Consider the following 17,952-nt stretch of genomic DNA (forward strand, 5'->3'; position numbering starts at 1 on the left):
GGTAGCATCATCATATTTCTTTATAGTCCCTCACAAGAGCTGTAACTTGACATGGAGGCCTCCAAGCCTCTGCTCCAATTGTTACTCGTGCTGCTTGCAGTATCCCATAACAAAAGGTGCTTACATCCATGTCCATTTCTCATTCATGGTATTACATCCAGAGAGTGGAGCATGCACTTAGCTTCTGGTGGTACTTACATTTCACAAAATACAGTTAGTGCAAGCAAGCTGATGTAATGAATGACAACCTATTTTCCTTTGACATTCTTCATGCAAAATTTTGATATATTCACACTATTACAAGGTTTGGCAAACAGTGTGCTGCTCTTTTTAACATAGCACTTCACAAATGTGGCGACTGCCAGCGTGTGGTTAAGTGATTTATTCCTGGAAGCCTTCTTCTGATGCACAGTCACAATCTTCCGTTGACAGAAGATGCACACAGCAGCTAACAGCACCACCTATGTGGTGCATTTTGCTGCAGCACCAGAGGGTAACAAGGCTGTGCCAGCACAATGTCAGATTTCCTGCCTGAACTTGTTTGAGAGTTAGAAATTATGTTGTATAAATATGTTTTCTGTCATTAGTAGACCTTGCCTTTCTTTGATCTGCAATATATTGTAAATTGTGCAAGCCTATAGGTTAAACATAGGTCTAACATAATGCTTTACAGAAACCAAATTAGTCTAATTCAGCTCCACAATGACAGCAGACTCTTAAGGTAAACTAATAATTTATTGCTCTAGAGTAAGCAAGGAAGGTATTTCTCATCAACATAGCAACAGTCACTGGACCAACACCTCCAGGGACTGGGGTAATGAAGCTGGCTTTTCTTGACACACCTGCAATGCAGCAAAACAAAAAAAGAAAGATGTAATGTATGGTGGGGTAGGTAAGGTAATTTCTTAAAGCTAAGTTATAAGAAAAAGTGAGTGAAGAGCGCATTCGCTTGTAATGACAAATATATAAATTTTGCACTCCCTTTAAAGGGGCCCTGCAATGTGGATTGAGCATACAGATTTATTGACTGTTACCATAGTATGTCTTGGCAATACCTCAAATGCTACATTAATGGAGTATTTAGAATCAGAGTAATCTGAATTAATGGAGTTTTGAATCGAAGTATTTAGTAGTTTAATTTGCTCTAGAATGGTGCATTCCTCCCTGATCACAGCAGCATGTGGCTGGAATTTTTTGCAGTGGATATGACGAGTATGCTGTCCACTGTGATTGGTCTGGCACGAAGTTAGCATGTCTTTTCTTTGCAATCAACAAACAAATGGAAAAAAATCAATGTTTTGGAGTTTTACAAACCTGAAACAAGCATTACAGTAAACTATTTAGGGCACTCTGACATCTGCAAATATTTTTTCCGGGGTTTAGAGGGTTTGAACCTTCATTTAACACAACAAAGAAGAGAATACCAGTAAAAAATATGACATGTTGTTACTCCTTTTAGGCAAGCTTTGAATAAATTTGCACTCTTGAGGGAACTTTCCCAACACAACAACCCACATCTGTGAAGATACTGTGAGATTTATGACGTCACATTGTTTAAGCCTTTTTCTGCAGTACAAGTACAAACGCAGTTTAGAAAGAACATTTTACCAGTTTGAACTTATTTATTATCTCTAAGTGCTCCTTCAACAGCTTTCCATGATAGCACTGTCCCGGTGTGGGCGACGCTATCAACTGCGGGGGCGGGGTGCATGCGAAAACGTGGCTGGATCCGCTTAATTTGTACCGCTGATGTGAAGATATTGTCGAGATGGCAAGAAAACACATCATTCGTCGCCGACTCCTAAATTCATCAAAATAAATTTTCTCATTCAAATTTGCTTTTTTTTTTCGACTGTCCGATAATTCGGGAAATTCTGCGGCCCCTTTCCTTGTAAGAAATCAATGGGTGACTGTACTTATTTGCATAAAAGGTCGAATTTCAATACAACAAAATTTCGATATAACGAAGCAAATTGCTGATTTTACCAACTTCGTTATATCTAGATTTAACTGTATTCAATTGCTCTTTCAGACGAGCTGTCAATATAAAAAGTCATAATCCTGTTTTTCACCCTAGTTTACTCTGTTATGGGTAATTCAAGCGTTTTGTAATTAACCATTTCATGGACACAAGAAAATATACTGCTTTATGAGTGTGCTATTGATCAGGGATTATTCACAAAAAGTCAAATCTGAATGTTCAGAAACATTTTGAATAGGAGAAGAAGTTTGACCTTATATGTCCCACTATCCACTTAAGCCATTTTCATCAAGCAAAGCCCAAATACTCTCGCAGCCCACTTCTACCTCCTCATGGCTGCCTGCAAAATGATCAAAGCAGTCTGTGTATGCTAGTACTTGAGCTGATATTGGGGCTAGTTGATTATTCATGATCATCAAATAACAGCGTGCCAAAAACAAGGGAAGAACGTAGAGCATAGAATGCAGCACTGAGTATATCTCTTCTATGTTCATCCCTTGTTTTTTATGTGCTATTATTTGACGGTACACTAGTGGACTATACAAGTACCATGTGCATGCTTTGCATGTATTTTGTTGAGTTTACTGAGCCCCCTTTGGACAAGCATAATCTCAGTGCTGCCCAGTACCACAAGGAAAACAGATGATCTTAGAAAGCCTCAAAAGGCATGCATTTCTCATAGATAGCACTGTGATATAAAACTATTTTTGATAGAAATGGATATGGTGAATTCAGATGCATAACATTACCAAAGTCATAAAAAGCACACAGCTGTAACAAATACACATATTCAAGTAATTTCAATCAAGACATATGAGGGAAAAGTGGCTTGGGCTTTTCTTGTGTCCTTACCCCAATGTCAGAAAGAAATTAATCTCAAGAGGGACTTAATTTATTATTGTGATAGCAATTATATGGACACTCCAGGTGAATTTCTGTTATCAGCATCGGCGTGATCTTCTGTATAATGTTCAAGTGCGATAATAGGCCACGAGAATATCCATGAATGTGGGGTGACTGCTGATGTTTTCATCCAGCTCCTTTACGCCTTCGATGTCCTGAGCTCCGTTGAGATCGGCGTCGATGTCTGACAGGTGCGGCGAGTTGACCGTTTTCAGTGGCAATATGTAGCAGTCAACATAGGTGCCACAGCCAATGCCACGTTGGTGGTGTGCCGTCACACTTTATGAACATAACAACTGGGAAGTGAAATGTGACAAATGAGAAGCTAATACACCTGACCTTGCGAGAACTAAACAGGACCGGAAGTTTGAGAGCACATGAGCCGGTAAAATGTAACAAACATGAACGTATCAAGGAGGTTTTGCTCTAACAGTTTGTTTTATTGTGCATGTCTGCTTCTCAATATAATTCTAGGAAAGTAGACAGAATTGCATTATGTGTTAGAAGTTTTCTTTAATTGGTTTGAATTTACAGCTTATGTGCCGTACTGACTTGTGCAAGTGCCATAAACAACGGGGAGCCAGAATGATTTAGCATGCTCAGACAAAACGACGTAGAAGTGCTCCCATAACCATGTAGCTGTGGGCTACGATGTTATCATATACTTCATTCTGTACTTCTGCCAGTACAAATATTGTTTACTCTGTAAATGAGTTTGCCGCAGTGTACCTATGTAGAACGGTTGCTTGCTGGGTTAGTTGGTTCATTGCAACTTCTGCAACAGTGAAAAAAAAAATAAGGAAGGGACGACGATAGAGACCGAGTGAAAAGAGCGCTGTTATGTAATAGCGCAAAAAAAATAAGGAACGGACAATGATAGAGACCGAGTGAATTCACTCGGTCTCTAATAGTCATATTTTTCTTATTTTTTCCGCGATGTTACGTAAGTACATACGTAAATAAACTCCCTGCTTGCTACTCCAACCTCTACTCCTCGCAACTCATCACCAAGGAAGCAACTCTCGTCAAGAAGGTACGGACGATGGCGTAGACCGGCTCACCCTTCATGTGATGCCCCAGTAGCATAAGCCAGCCACTTGTTTTGAGACGCTAGAGCACGACCATTTGTGTGATGCTCGACTCCGAGACCACGGTACCGAAACACCACACCGTGGAGTGAGACTAAGCAAAAGGAACAATACAAATTTTTATGAATATGGCAAGTAAACTCAATGAGTCATTAGACCGCATGGGTGTGAAATTACATTAACCAAAAATACTCAGCTTATGCAGAAAAACTATCCGCAAACCTCCCTCCACCCTTCATAAATTCATAAGTATCAGTTCATTTGCATGGGCATCATATGGGACAAATGATGGCTATTTTCCTGATGGTCCGATAGAGGAATAGCACAACATTAGCCCTGGCAAGACAGAAATTGGATGTATTAAACTTTGCAGAGAAAGGGCAACGAGAGTGTCGCGAATACAAGCGAAGTACTTGATAACTTAAGAGAATTACAGAGACCAGAAAGTCAGATGGCAGGAGTGGAGCATGACTCTCCACGGGGCCACCTAGAAACTTCCGCATCGATGAAGACGAGTCACCACCGCAGGCGTCGACTATGACAGCACGAGTGAGGAAGGTGAGGGCAATGCCAAGACACAGTTATCGTTTATGCACAAGGGCGAATTGTCAGGGACTCGCCAACACAGAACAACTCCCGAACGGTGGGCTTGACTTTGAGTGCTTAGTCTCTTCCTGCTTTTATAGTTCTTTTTTGTGGGTTGCGGTGACCTTGGGAGGAAGGAGACAATAGCCTTCTGGGGGAGGCGAGGCTCAAGCAACTCCCCCTGTCGTGTAGTTGTGCAACTGATTGTTTATTTACTCTTTAAAAATATAGGTGGCACTTGCTATGTTACAAGAGTATTACCAGCCTTTTACTTTCTAGTTTTTTTACAGCATAAATTTGCAGTGTGTGTGTGTGTATGCATGATGGTTGAGCTGTGCAGGGGTGGTAGTCTTAGTGATCCCTTCTCGAGTGAAGCTCACTTTCACATGACTCGGCACAGGACATGTCAAAGTATACAGCTGACAGCATTTCTGGCACTCGAGGAAGACGGTGAGCTCGGCACAATGCCAAGAATGCATATTTCCGTTTTGCCATTGGGACAGACATGCGAGAGCTGCGCTGCCTTTGCCCAGTGCTTGTGTGCATGTGTGAGCTGCAAGAGAGAAATCTGGGGACTGCACCTAAGTACTGCGGAGGAATACACGCGTTGCTTCGTTACTCTCAAGCCAATGGCAATGAGCACCAAGTGAGAGCCAGCACCTAACTTCTGTTCAAATGGGATCACAGTGGCCGATATAGAGTCCATAATGGGGAAGCATACAAAATAAGTACCACCAGCACTCACCTACGGGGCAGAAACTTGGAGGCTTACGAAAAGGGTTCTACTTAAATTGAGGACGACGAAACGAGCTATGGAAGAAGAATGATGGGTGTAACATTAAGGGATAAGAAAAGAGCAGATTGGGTGAAGGAACAAACGCGAGTTAAGGACATCTTAGTTAAAATCAAGAAAAAGAAATGGGCATGGGCAGGGCATGTAATGAGGAAGGAAGATAACCAATGGTCATTAAGGGTTACAAACTGGATTCCAAGAGAAGGGAAGCGTAGCAGGGGGCGGCAGGAAGTTAGGTGGGCGGATGAGATTAAGAAGTTTGCAGGGACAACATGGCCACAATTAGCACATGTCCGGGGTAGTTGGAGAAGTATGGGAGAGGCCTTTGCCCTGCACTGGGCGTAGCCAGGCTGATGATGATGATGACACAAAATAAGAAATTTGTGGTAACAATGTGTCATTATTCATTGATCTGCGGCCACTAAAGTGGCATCTATTAAGACCCCCCCCCCCCTCTTCTTCACACTTCATGCAGGGTCACTCGCTTTGTTCCCCTTGGCAAGAACCGTACGAGTCAAACCTGTTGGTAAAGCTTAGGCAAAGAACCTAACTATAAAAATGCGTCCTTATTCATTGGCCTGTGACTGCTAAAGCAGCACCTACTTAAGTCCCCACCCCCGTGCTTTGCACCGGATCGCTTCACTCCCCTTGGCAGGAACCCTCTGTGTCAGGGCTGGTGGCAAATCATGGGTAAAAAACAACTACCTTGGAAGTGAAAAGGGGGAAATGATATAATCATCATTATCATCTGCCCATTTTTATGTCCACTGCAGGATGAAGGCCTCCCCCAGTGATCTCAAATTACCCATCTTGCACTGGCCGATTTCAACTTCCTCCTGCAAATTTCCCAATTTCATCATCCTACCAAATTTTCTGCCATCATTGACTGCCGTACCCTCCCCTTGGCACCCATTCTGTAACTATAATGGTCCATTGGTTATCTGCCCTATGCAATACATGGCCTGCCAAGCTCCAATTTTTGCTCTTAATGCCAACTAGAATATCGGCTATCCCTGTTTGCTCTCTGATCCACATCACTCTCTTCCCGCCTCTTAACGTTACCCTTAACATTTTTCATTCTATCACTCCTTGCGCGGTCCTTAACTTGTTCTATAATTATATAATAATGCAGATTTAAAGAAGAAAGGGGGGGGGGGACATTCGAACACACACTCGAACTACTGACCTACCAATCACAAGTGCAGTGCTGTGACTGCTACGCCACGACATACTTTTCTTTTTTTTTTTCCATGGCAGTATTTATTACAATGAAAGACAAAGGGAGGGAGAGCTTATTCCGGAGTACTTATCGGTGGTCACGTATTGCAGCTCAGCTAGAGACAAAAGGGCGAAAACGTGTTTGGCGTCCGTAGTACTTACGTGCAGTCCCCACATTTTTCTCTTACAACTCATGTACACGCATGCCAGTGGTGTAGACAGAAATTTCGCTCGGGGGGGGGGGCTCAATTTGCAGCTTCGCCTCCTTGTTGCGGAATTTGTCGAGGGATCAATTACATGAATAATAACCATATTGCCATGGCCAAAGATGCTGCAAGCAAATTTGAATGCTACGCACTGTGATGACCAGGAAAATATGTATTTTTTCATGAAAGAATATACTCGTATGTCCCAAAAACTGTACCCAAAATAACTGATATCAATGCTTCCATGTTTTTTATCTATTTAATAAGTAAGAAAATATCACACGTACTTTAGAACTATATAAGTTAGAAACCAGCAAAGCAGTGCATGCCACTGATATGGAAAATGTAAAGACCCTGAAATAAAGAAGTTGAGGACAAACATTTTAATGAAACTTTGTCATTCAAGAACCTTGTTTACATTTTTGTAAAAATGCAATAGCCAGGGGAAAATCTCAATGACGTTGTTCTTTGTTCCAATGTATTGCGTAGGAAAAGCTGTCACCGGTCGTGTATTGTGAGTAATTGCACCGAAATTATAGTTGCAACAGAGAGCACACATAAAAAGTAGGAGTTCTGCAAAATATACGAGGGCGAGTCAAATGAAAGTGAGCCAAGGCAAATATATGACAAATGGCGTACTTTATTTAAAAGTAGTCTCCATGACCATTTAGACATTTGTCCCACTGACTAAAGAGTCACGTGATTCCCGTCTCATAGAACTCCTTGAGTTGCTGCTTCAAAAAGTCTGTAACTGACTCTTTCACGTCATCGTCTGACACAAGTCTAGTTCCCTTGAGCTGTTTTTTCAATTGCCTCAAAATGTGGAAGTCGCAAGGCGACAGGTCTGGGCTGTATGGCGGATGTTGCAGCGTTTCCCACTTGAACTTTGCCAGTTTTATGATAACTACATCAGCGGCGTGCGGACGGGCATTGTCATGGAGCAAGATGAACCCATTTGTCGATTTCCCACATTGTTTGTTCTTCATCCGGCATTTCACAATATCGGAAATGATTTATAGTCTCTCCAGGTTTAGCAAATTCGATCAGTAATGGCCCCTGACGATCGAAAAAGAAAAAGTGAACAACACCTTTCCGGCGAAAATGACGGCCTTTGCTTTCTTTGGGGGGCTGTGAATTTGAATGTTTTCACTGTAAGGATTGCTGTCGTGTTCCAGGCTCGTAGTAGTGGTACCATGATTCGTCCTCGGTCACTACTGCAGACAAGAAGTCATCACCCTCATTGTGATACCGGATCAGATGACTCAAGGCAGCGCTGAATCCCTCCGTCTTCTGGCTGTGCTTCAAAATCTTGGGCATCCATTGTGCACACAAGAGACAATAACTGAGATGTTCATGAATTGCGGTGTGAACCGAACTGTGGCTGATGTTCGCACGCTCTGCCAGTTCATTGATGCTTATTCTTCTTTCTTGTCTAATCAGCTCACTGACCTTTGCAATTGTATTCGAGGTGATTGCACGGTGGCTTTGGCCCAGTCTTGGATCGTATTTGCAACTTTCACGTCTTTCTTTGAACCATTTGCTCCAATGCTCTGCAGTGGCCAATGAAATACAATGTTCAACGTACACGGCAGCCATACAGCGACTAATGTCTTTTTCAGAAACAAGTTCAGCTGTCAAAAACCTCACAACACCATGGTGTTCAACTTTTGGAGTATCCATTATGTCACACAACTATGTCCAACCCAGTGTAAGACAGCATTAAAGAACATTTATCCTCACACTTGTGTGTCCCTTTTGTAAATGAGAGATGCCTGTGTGCTACGCGCATGCCTCGCAGATAATGAACCGAACCATTATTGTGTGGGATGGTTCGTCTCACTTTCCTTTGAGTCGCTCTCGTACATTAGAAATGCAGAGGTACAATGAAATATACAAATGTGAAGATACAGCTTGATAAAGGACAAAAAGTGTCACTGGAAACAAAGTTTACTGCACGTATACAGAGAACCTTGCAACAAGATAATTAAATATAGGTAAAAGTCCCCAATAAATCTACGTATCTAAGAAAAACTCACTGTGTATAATGCGTCAAACAAGGCAAATAAACATGTTGCGCAATCACAAAATCCTAAGGCTCGCTCCCCCCCCCCCCCTCGCCTCAATCTACTCCCCGGGACTGAGGTATCGCGTGCGATGGAAAGTGGCCGGCGCGCATCCTGCCCACTTTTCTCCCTTGTGCACACAAGACTGAACCACCATCGTCGGCTCACCCATTTCCCCTCCAACCCCCCCCCCCCCCCCCAAACGCTTTCACTCATACATACAGAATGTGGCGTGCGATCTTGATGTTATCACCGTTGGACTTCATACGGAACATGAGGGTGACGGCGACGGCAGGAATGCGCCTGGAGCGTCCATATAATTGCTATCACAGTATTGTTACGGAAGGATGAAATAAGGGAGAGGAAGAAAAGCGAAAGATGCTGGCTGCCGCGTGTTGTTGGTGGTCAGCCATCTGAACTACTCTGACTCATCTTGTACATATATACTGTAAATACAGTCTCTCTATACTCCCAACATCCCCGTAATATATTGGTGGGAGGTGTGGGGTACCACAGCTGGACCATGAATGACGCGGGATCGATGTCGTTGCCACCTCCTACGTCACTGTCGCCAGCTACGTCGCTATCAACCTTCGGTTGTGGTTGTGCAACCCAAGGATCCTGGAACTTTTTGCAGGATCGATGGCTCCGATGTTGAAGAGTGGGTGGCTATGTACGAACATGTGAGTGGCATTGTGAAGAAGTACACACAAAGTACCGAGCGCAAGAGAAGACGACATTGCGGCCGTCCTCAACAAGAGGAAAAGAAGGACTAGGGAGGCTCGTGCAGCGCATGTGAAGGGGCTCGCGCAACGGGGATGGTTGGAACGCCGGCGCGACTGGGGCCACCGGGCCTATGGAACCCATATCTACCGGTGAGATTCACTTGACCGGGCGTCCGTCTTCGGGACAAGGACAAGCACGAGACCTCGGAGCGGCCTGCTGCAGCCTCAAACCCACATCTACGCGCGAGGTTCGGGAGAGCGAGCGTCCGTCATCGAAACGAGCATCTTGGGCCGTCTTCTTGCTGGAGACTACGGAGTGGCCTGTTTGCGTCTACGGAGCTGTGGGCCGTCCACCTTTTCCGGCCCCGTGCTGCTGCGTCTGCTCTTCCATGCCGGTCCTCATCCTACCAACGAGTGTTCCACCTCAAAGACTAATGGAATCTCACCACGCTCCGGACTTCAATCGCAACCTCGTGAGACATTTTTTTTTTGTCCTCTTTACGAACAGCCTGACATGCGTGGTTCTAGTTGAAGGTGTTCTTCGTGATTATGTGCCGTCTAATATAATTGTCGTGTGTTTGCTAATCATGCACCGTCTCCTCCATCTTCCTCCGTCAGACATGCATATGCAATGTGATGCTCTTCTCTATAGCGTAAGGGCAGTCCTGTCGTGGACGCCAGACATGTGATGTGGTTAGGATCGTCACGTTGCGAAGCGTGTGACGCGAAGAAGATGGAGGAGACGGTGCATGATTAGCAAACACACGACAAATATATTAGACGGCACATAATCATGAAGAACACCTTCAACTAGAACCACGCATGTCAGGCTGTTCGTAAACAGGACAAAAAAAAAGAACTGTCTCACGCGGTTGCGGAGCGTGGTGAGATTCCAAGAGTCTTTGAGGTGGAATACTTGCTGGTAGGATGAGGACCGGCGTGGAAGAGCAGACGCAGCAGCACGAGGCCAGAAAAGGTGGACGGCCCACAGCTCCGTAGAAGCAAACAGGCCACTCCGTAGTCTCGAGCAAGAAGACGGCCCAAGGCGCTCGTTTCGATGACAGACGCCCGGTCGCCCGAACCTCGCGCGTAGAAGTGGGTTCCAAGATGTCAGCAGGCCGACCTGGGGCCTCGAGCAAGGCGACGACCCGAGGCGCTCCTCGTCTCGATGACGGACGCTCGCTCTCCCGAACCTCGCACGTAGATGCGGGTTTGAGGCTGCAGCAGGCCGCTCCGAGGTGTCGTGCCGTGCAACGACCCGAGGCGTTCCTTGTCCCGAAGACGGACGCCCAGTCAAGTGAACCTCACTGGTAGATGTGGGTTCCGTAGGCCCGGTGGCCCCAGTCACGCCGGCGTTCCAACGATCCCCATTGCGCGAGCCCCTTTACATGCGCTGCACGAGCCTCCCTTGTCTTTCTTTTCCTCTTGTTGAGGACGGCCGCAATGTCGTCTGCTCTTGCGCTCGGTACTTTGTGTGTACTTCTTCACAGGCATCAACAGATGGGACCCTATGCTTATGCTAGCTAACCTGTTGTTCTACCTAAAAGGCACGGTAAAGGTGTGGTATGAAAACCACAAAGAGGAGCTAACCAGCTGGGACCAACGCAAGGAGAAGTTGACAGAGTTGTTTGGCAAACCAGCCGGCCATAAAATTGCCGCAAAGCAGGAACTGGCCTCCCGTGCCCAATCCCTCATGGAGTCCTATGTCTCGTACATCCAGGACGTGCTGGTACTTTGTTGTAAAGCTGATCATGACATGACAGAAGCTGAGAAGATTGGGCACATGCTTAAGGGCATTGCTGACGACGCCTTTAATCTGCTCATGCGCAAAAGCTGCTCTATAGTTGATGCTATCATTAAAGAGTGCCGACAATTCGAGCAGGCCAAAAGCCGACGCGTCTTGCAACCATTCGCCAGACTTCAAAATACTGCCGCAACATCGACGTGTGAAGGTCAACCTGTGCAGCAGCATGCGTCGCCATCAGAGGACGTGGTGTGAATCGTTCGTTGTGAACTGGATACGATGGCACCCGCAGCTTTCTGTTTGTGTAGCCCTGATGCTATTGCTTTTTCAGTTCCCCTCGTACAAGCCATTGTTCGCCAGGAACTTGAAAACATTGATTTACATTCTGTCTGTGCTGTCGCCAATCCCAGAATTAACAAACACCCTTCTACTATTTTTGCTTCACCACGACGCTTCTCTCTGCATTATCGCAACCCAACTAAGTGGATAATTGAGGAAAACCAACCGATACGTTTCACCTGTCCCCGCATTGGTCATGTCGCCCAATACTGTCCCAACTCATGGCCCTCAATACATCGCACGCCAACCAACCTGAGCCGTTTTGATGGAAATGTCCGCAATGATCTGCCCACCGCCAAGTCTTACAGTGCCGACAGCTTTGCTAGGTACATGTGGTACAGTCGCTCACCATCGCCGCACGGACTCGCTCACCTCGTCTCGTTCACTATAAGCACGTCGCCCACCTTCCCGTTCGCCACAGCCAGGTCGCCTTTCGTCCCCTGTGGCTTTTGGCCACACCCTTTCGGAAAACTGAGAAATGCAGCCCTCAGAGGTGGTACTGCATTGCCGACTACTGCAGCAAATCCTCTGTCTGTGCCCGCAAGAAGTGTAATTGACGTTAAAATAGATGGCGCACCTGTCCAAGCACTTGTCGACACTGGAGCCCATGTATCTGTGATGAGTGCTAGACTACATAGACATTTAAAGAAGGTCCTCACCCCAGCAGCTGCCCGAGTGCTTCATGTGGCCGACGGTGGCGTACTGGTTGTTCTTGGAATGTGTACTGCGCGTTTAAGCACAGCCGGCCACCCTGACTTCTGTTCTCTTTGTTGTGATTGACAGCTGCCCTCATGATGTTATCCTTGGATTGGACTTTTATCCACTCATTCTGCTCTCATTGATTGTGCTACTGGCATTCTTCAGTTAGAACTGCCTCAACTTTGCCGATGCTCCGAACACTGCTCCACCGCACTTGTGCTTGCTTGCCAGTGTTTCTAGTGGTTCCGAATTTGACATTGAGAGTCTGAATGCCAAGAGTGGTTTATTAGCACCAACTGCAACTCACAGCTCTGGTTCCTTAACGGATTACTTCGCGAAAATGATTGCACCTGACCTCACCTCTGCACAGGCCACAAACATATGTCTCCTGCTTGAATCGTACAGTGACATCTTTGATTTTGGCGACAGGCGTTTAGGCCAAACATCTGTTGTTCACCACCGAATAAACACTGGAGACACGAATCCTATTCGTCAGTGTCCCTATTGTGTATCGCATGCTGAACATCGAGTCATCCAATCAGAAGTGGACTAAATGCTCTGCAAAGGGGTCATTGAGCCATCAGCCAGCCCTTGGGCTTTGCCTATCGTCCTTGTGAAAAAGTAAGATGGTACCTGGCGTTTTTGCATTGATTATTGCCACTTAAACAAGATCACGCGAAAAGACGTCTACCCACTACCACAGATCGATGACGCCTTGGACTGCTTGCATGGAGCTAAATACTTCTTGTCCATCAACCTTCAATCTGGCTATTGGCAGATTTCAGTTGATGAAATGGACCGCGAGAAGACGGCCTTCATCCCGCTGGATGGCTTATATCAGTTCAAAGACATGCCCTTTGGCCTTACAATGCTCCTGCGATATTTGAACGTATGATGGACTCTCTTGTGCAATGCTACAAATGGACAACCTGTCTCTGTTACCTAGACGACGTTATTGTTTTTTCTTCCACGTTCGGCAGCCAACTTACCCGACTCGCTGCCATTCTTGCGGTCTTCCGAAAAGCCGGCCTCCGACTGAACTGCACGAAGTGCCAATTCGGGCGCCGTCAGAATACCGCGTTGGGACACCTCGTTGACGCATCCGGTGTCAAACCAGATCCGGAAGAAATTCGTGCTGTACGCAGTTTCCCTGTGCCATGTTCTGCTTCTGACGTGCACTGCTTCATCGGCCTGTGTTCTTACTCTTGCCGTTTCATCAAAAACTTCGCCGACGTTGCTCGGCATTTGACAGATCTTCTTTAGAAGAACACGCCATTCTCATGGGGCCCGAAGCAGGCTCACATGTTCACCGCTTTCGTCGGGTTTCTGATCATCCCTCCCATACTTGCCCACCTTGATCCATCTGCACTGACCGAAGTCCACACTGACGCAAGCGGCCATGGCATCGGCGCAGTTCTCGCTCATCAACAGAATAGTACCGAGTGTGTGATAGCTTACGCCAGCCATCTGCTGTCCCCTGCCGAGAGAAATTACTCCATCACTGAGCGGGAGTGCTTGGCTTTAGTTTGGGCTGTCGCAAAGTTCCAGCAATATTTGTACAGCCGCACGTCTTCGGTCATTACAGATCACCACGCATTCTACTGGCTGTCTTCCTTCCAGGACCCGACAGAATGGTTTAATCGCTGGTCTTTGCAGCTCCAGGAATTTTTATTTATTGTCAATTACAAAACTGGATGCCTTCACAAGGACGCTGACTGCTTCATTCGTCACCTCATGGATCACCCTGATCCTGCTGCGCATGATCCGGTGACCTGCGTGATGGCTTTTACTGACATGACTTACATGCGTGCTGAACAACAATGCGACGAATCCTTACAGTCCATTATTGCCGGAGTGCAATCTGGCAGCACTGATGACACATGCCGCATGTTCGTGCTGCATGACGGCATCCTCTACCATGACAACGTAAACCCTGACAGCCCTGAGTTGCTCCTTGTCCTTCCTCGTCATCTGCGATCTGTCGCTCTCGAACAGCGAATGAGGCTGATTCTTCTTTGTGTCAGCGCCGGAAGAAACCTCCCCTGCCACCTGTCAGACAACTCCATCCTATTGAAGTTGCCTCTGAACCGTGACCTGCTTGGCCCTTTTCCAATGACAACTAGAGGGCATAAGTGGATCGCCGTCGCTACCGATTACGCGACACGCTACGCGATAACAAAGGCGTTGCTGGCTCTTTGCGCAACAGACGCCGTCGATTTTCTCCTCCAGTGCACCTCGACAGTTACTTACAGACCGCGGCTGCTCGTTCTTGTCTCGAGTTGTCAACGACCTCCCCCGCTCTTGTGCCACTGAGCACAAGCTGTCCACCGCCTACCACCCACAAATGAACGGTCTTACGGAACAACTCAAATGAACAATCACAGAGATGCTGTCAACGTACGTCTCCAACAATCACCGCGACTGGGACGCCATGCTGGCCTACATGACGTTCGCGTATAACTTGTCCCAACGTGACACCACAGGATAGTCCCCCTTCTATCTTTTGTTTGGTCGTGACCCCACATTGCCCTTTGACACCATCCTACCTTCTGTGCCATGTGTTGCAACTGAGTACACTCGTGAAGCCATCGATCGCGGTCACATGGCACGTCAAGTCGCCTGATCTCATTTATTAGCCTTGCAGCATATACAAAAAGAGCGTTATGACCGGTGCCATTGCGATGTTAAGTTTGCGCCAGATGCCTGGGTGCTCCTTTTGTCACCATGTCATCAGGTTGGCCTCTCCCAGGAACTTCTCTCTCTACACAGGTCCTTATGAAGTCCTACGTCAAGTTAACAACGTAAATTACGAGATTTCGATGCTACAGTTTGATGCATCCTCATGTCCAACGGCTGTTGACGTCGTGCATGTTTTGCGGCTGAAGCCATACTTCACTCGCAATTCTTCGCCTACCATGCGCCGAGACAGCGCTTCACCACGCGGGGTCCTGTTATGGAAGGATAAAAGAAGAGAGAGGAAGAAGAAGATCATGAGATGCTGGCTGCTGCCTGTTGTTGGTGGTCAGCCACCTTAACTACTTTGACCCATCTTGTATATATATATTGTAAATACAGTCTTTCTATACTCCCAGCATCTCTGTAACAATATAATAAGAGTACCCGACAACTGAAGCGTCCCGCGGCTCATCACTTACCACAAATAAAGAAATAACAAAATTGAACTTTCTCCATGTGACAATTCGCTGAGCTGCAACAATGTCTTTTTTTCTTTTGTGGGGCGGGGGCACCGAAATGAAAAAAACCCGACGGAAAGCATGTTGTCCACAATCAAATGCCTACTTGGGGCATCTATTGTGGCTACCGAAGGAATATCTAAGAAAACGTGAGACGCTTGGTCCACAGAGAACCATACGCACACTGCTGAGTATCCTGCACCGGCGAGACAAGACTTTCCGGAGAGGTTGCGCTCAGCGAGCAGATTGCAATCCGTCAAGTCCTCACAGTGATGGTGGCGAGCGACCATTGTTTCTCTTTCTCATCTGCTAGCGGGAAAGTGTCGAAAACTCTGGCAGGTGAAAATCCACTCGGCCAGAGGAAAATGAATGCCCACCAAAGTGGCCGCACGGTGGATGGGGCAACACGAGAAAAATGCATGTGCTCTGGCTGGCTCTGGCAGCCAGAGAACAAGAAAATTGAAGAGGCTCAATGTTCCTCACGAATAAAGTCAAAGTACAAAAAAAAGAAAAAGAACGCAGTTACCTTTGCTGGCTTTAGTGTCTTCACATGGATGCTTTGGAGCAGGTGAAAAAAATTTTGATATTCTTTTCTGTGAGAAAATGGCGCAAATGAACCACCACAAAAGCTTCGTCTCATCGGACCTCGCTGCATGCTTTGTCAACTTGTCTGATAGTGTGTTGATTTGCCTTGTCTCGTCGTACGGTCCGATGTACGACTTCAGAAAACTGAATGCGCCTTTGGATGGCATGAAATGTTTATAACAACATTAAACTCACAAAGTTCCGGAATCGAAAATCTAAAGCATGACTTTGGAAATGTCAATGCACTCTTCACATCAAAAGTATATGAGAACTTTACACATATTAAGTTTCAGAATTGAAATCCACACGCTCTATAGACTCCACGGCCTCTACAAGATGCAGCGACGAGCTCGCTTGCCATCAAAACACCCTTGAAACTTTGTGCTTGGATGGAGCTCCTTGCGTTATGTGACTCCAGGTGCATTGGCGTTGCCACAAAATCCAGCCCGAGTTCGCAATGTTCGCGCCGAAATGTCTATGTCTTTTCGAGTGTGAAAAAGGCATTCTAGACAAAGTCCAGAATAATTTCCGCTGCCGGGCGTTGTTTTGGTTGGCAGTGCACGACAGCACGAAAAAATTTGGGGGGGGGCTGAAGTTCTTGAGAAAGCTCTTGTTGCAGATACCTTATATCGAATATTTTTTGGTCATTCAACAAGAACGCCTACCTTTAGACAGCTTTTTATAATTTACAAGCTCCTCAGTTGAATAGATGTATAGTTGTGAATGACATTGCATGAATTGTATAATGTAAATAAGTCTCTTGATCAAACAGACTGGACATAACATATATATTTCATTTGATTTAGATTCTATACTTGAAAGTCATTTTTGATAATATTTGTATTTGATTCGAATAGAAAATTTCACATTCAAACACCCCTTGTGGTGTCATGGATTTCTAGGTCAAAGGTTTTGGTTTTAAAGGATGGTACAGTGCACCAAAAGTGTTCATGTGACCATTCACTGCAATGTCACTGAACTCCGTACAATACAGACCACCTCACAACGTGGCGTGCAAGACAGCAACAGCAGCAACAGCAGCAGCAGTGGAAAAGTCGAAGCAAGAGGCAAAGAATGCTTAACTTTAAAGCACCACATTCTACTACACTTGCCACCTTCTGTATTGTTTCGGGTTTCATATTATGCATCATTTGATATCAGTGACGAAGCCAGAAAGCGTTTTTCTTTTTTGCTTCTGCTATCTCCAGTGCCGATGAATGGGCATTCCTGGTTTACTTTAAGCACCGTGTAGCTGTCCTATGGTGCCAGACAGCACTGTGAACCGCACCACCAGTAGCGGGAATTTCAGCCACGGCATGTGAAGCAGACAACATTCTAGAGAAGAAATGCTAGGTGCATGCTATGAGCACTGTCTTCGGTGATGGTTTAAAAAGTTCCCATTTCTTAAAGGGACAGTAAAGGCAAATAGTAAGTCGACAAGGGCTGTGAAAATACCGTTCCAAAGACCTCGCAGCACTTGTTTCATGCCAAGAAAACACTTAGTTGATGAGAAAATTGTGTCTGAAAGGTCTGCATAATTTTAATGCAATTCAAATAGCCTGCCCCTGAGAGGGGTGTGGTGATGATGCATATGCCATCACCGCCCTTTACTGCCGTCTGCGAGTAAAATGGTGGCCGACAGACAGCGCTATGGTTTTATGGGCAAAACTCAAACACGTGGCCATAGAGAAAGCGAGCCATGACAGGGCATTGGCTATGCCGCTGCAGCTGCTCCTAGTCAAGTGCCGTGAACCATTTGGGAATCCTGCGACATCACATGTACACGGCATTCTCTGCCACTTGCAGTTTGTGAGAGTCTTGCGAGCTGG

The 17,952-nt window shown here is 46.0% G+C and overlaps 1 protein-coding gene across 2 annotated transcripts in view; it reads right to left on the bottom strand.

The window, feature by feature from the left end:
• Positions 1 to 716: 716 nt before the first annotated feature.
• Positions 717 to 17,952, bottom strand: part of Nmdmc (NAD-dependent methylenetetrahydrofolate dehydrogenase) — a 50,058-nt gene continuing 32,822 nt past the window's right edge. For both annotated transcript variants that reach the window (XM_065437435.2, XM_065437434.2), the window contains one exon: positions 717 to 842. In XM_065437435.2, the coding sequence (XP_065293507.1) occupies positions 727 to 842 (116 nt within the window). In that variant the 3' untranslated portion in view covers positions 717 to 726. The remainder of the gene's footprint in view (positions 843 to 17,952) is intronic.

The sequence above is a fragment of the Dermacentor albipictus genome, chromosome 1, assembly GCF_038994185.2.
Source record: "Dermacentor albipictus isolate Rhodes 1998 colony chromosome 1, USDA_Dalb.pri_finalv2, whole genome shotgun sequence".
NCBI lineage: Eukaryota > Metazoa > Arthropoda > Arachnida > Ixodida > Ixodidae > Dermacentor > Dermacentor albipictus.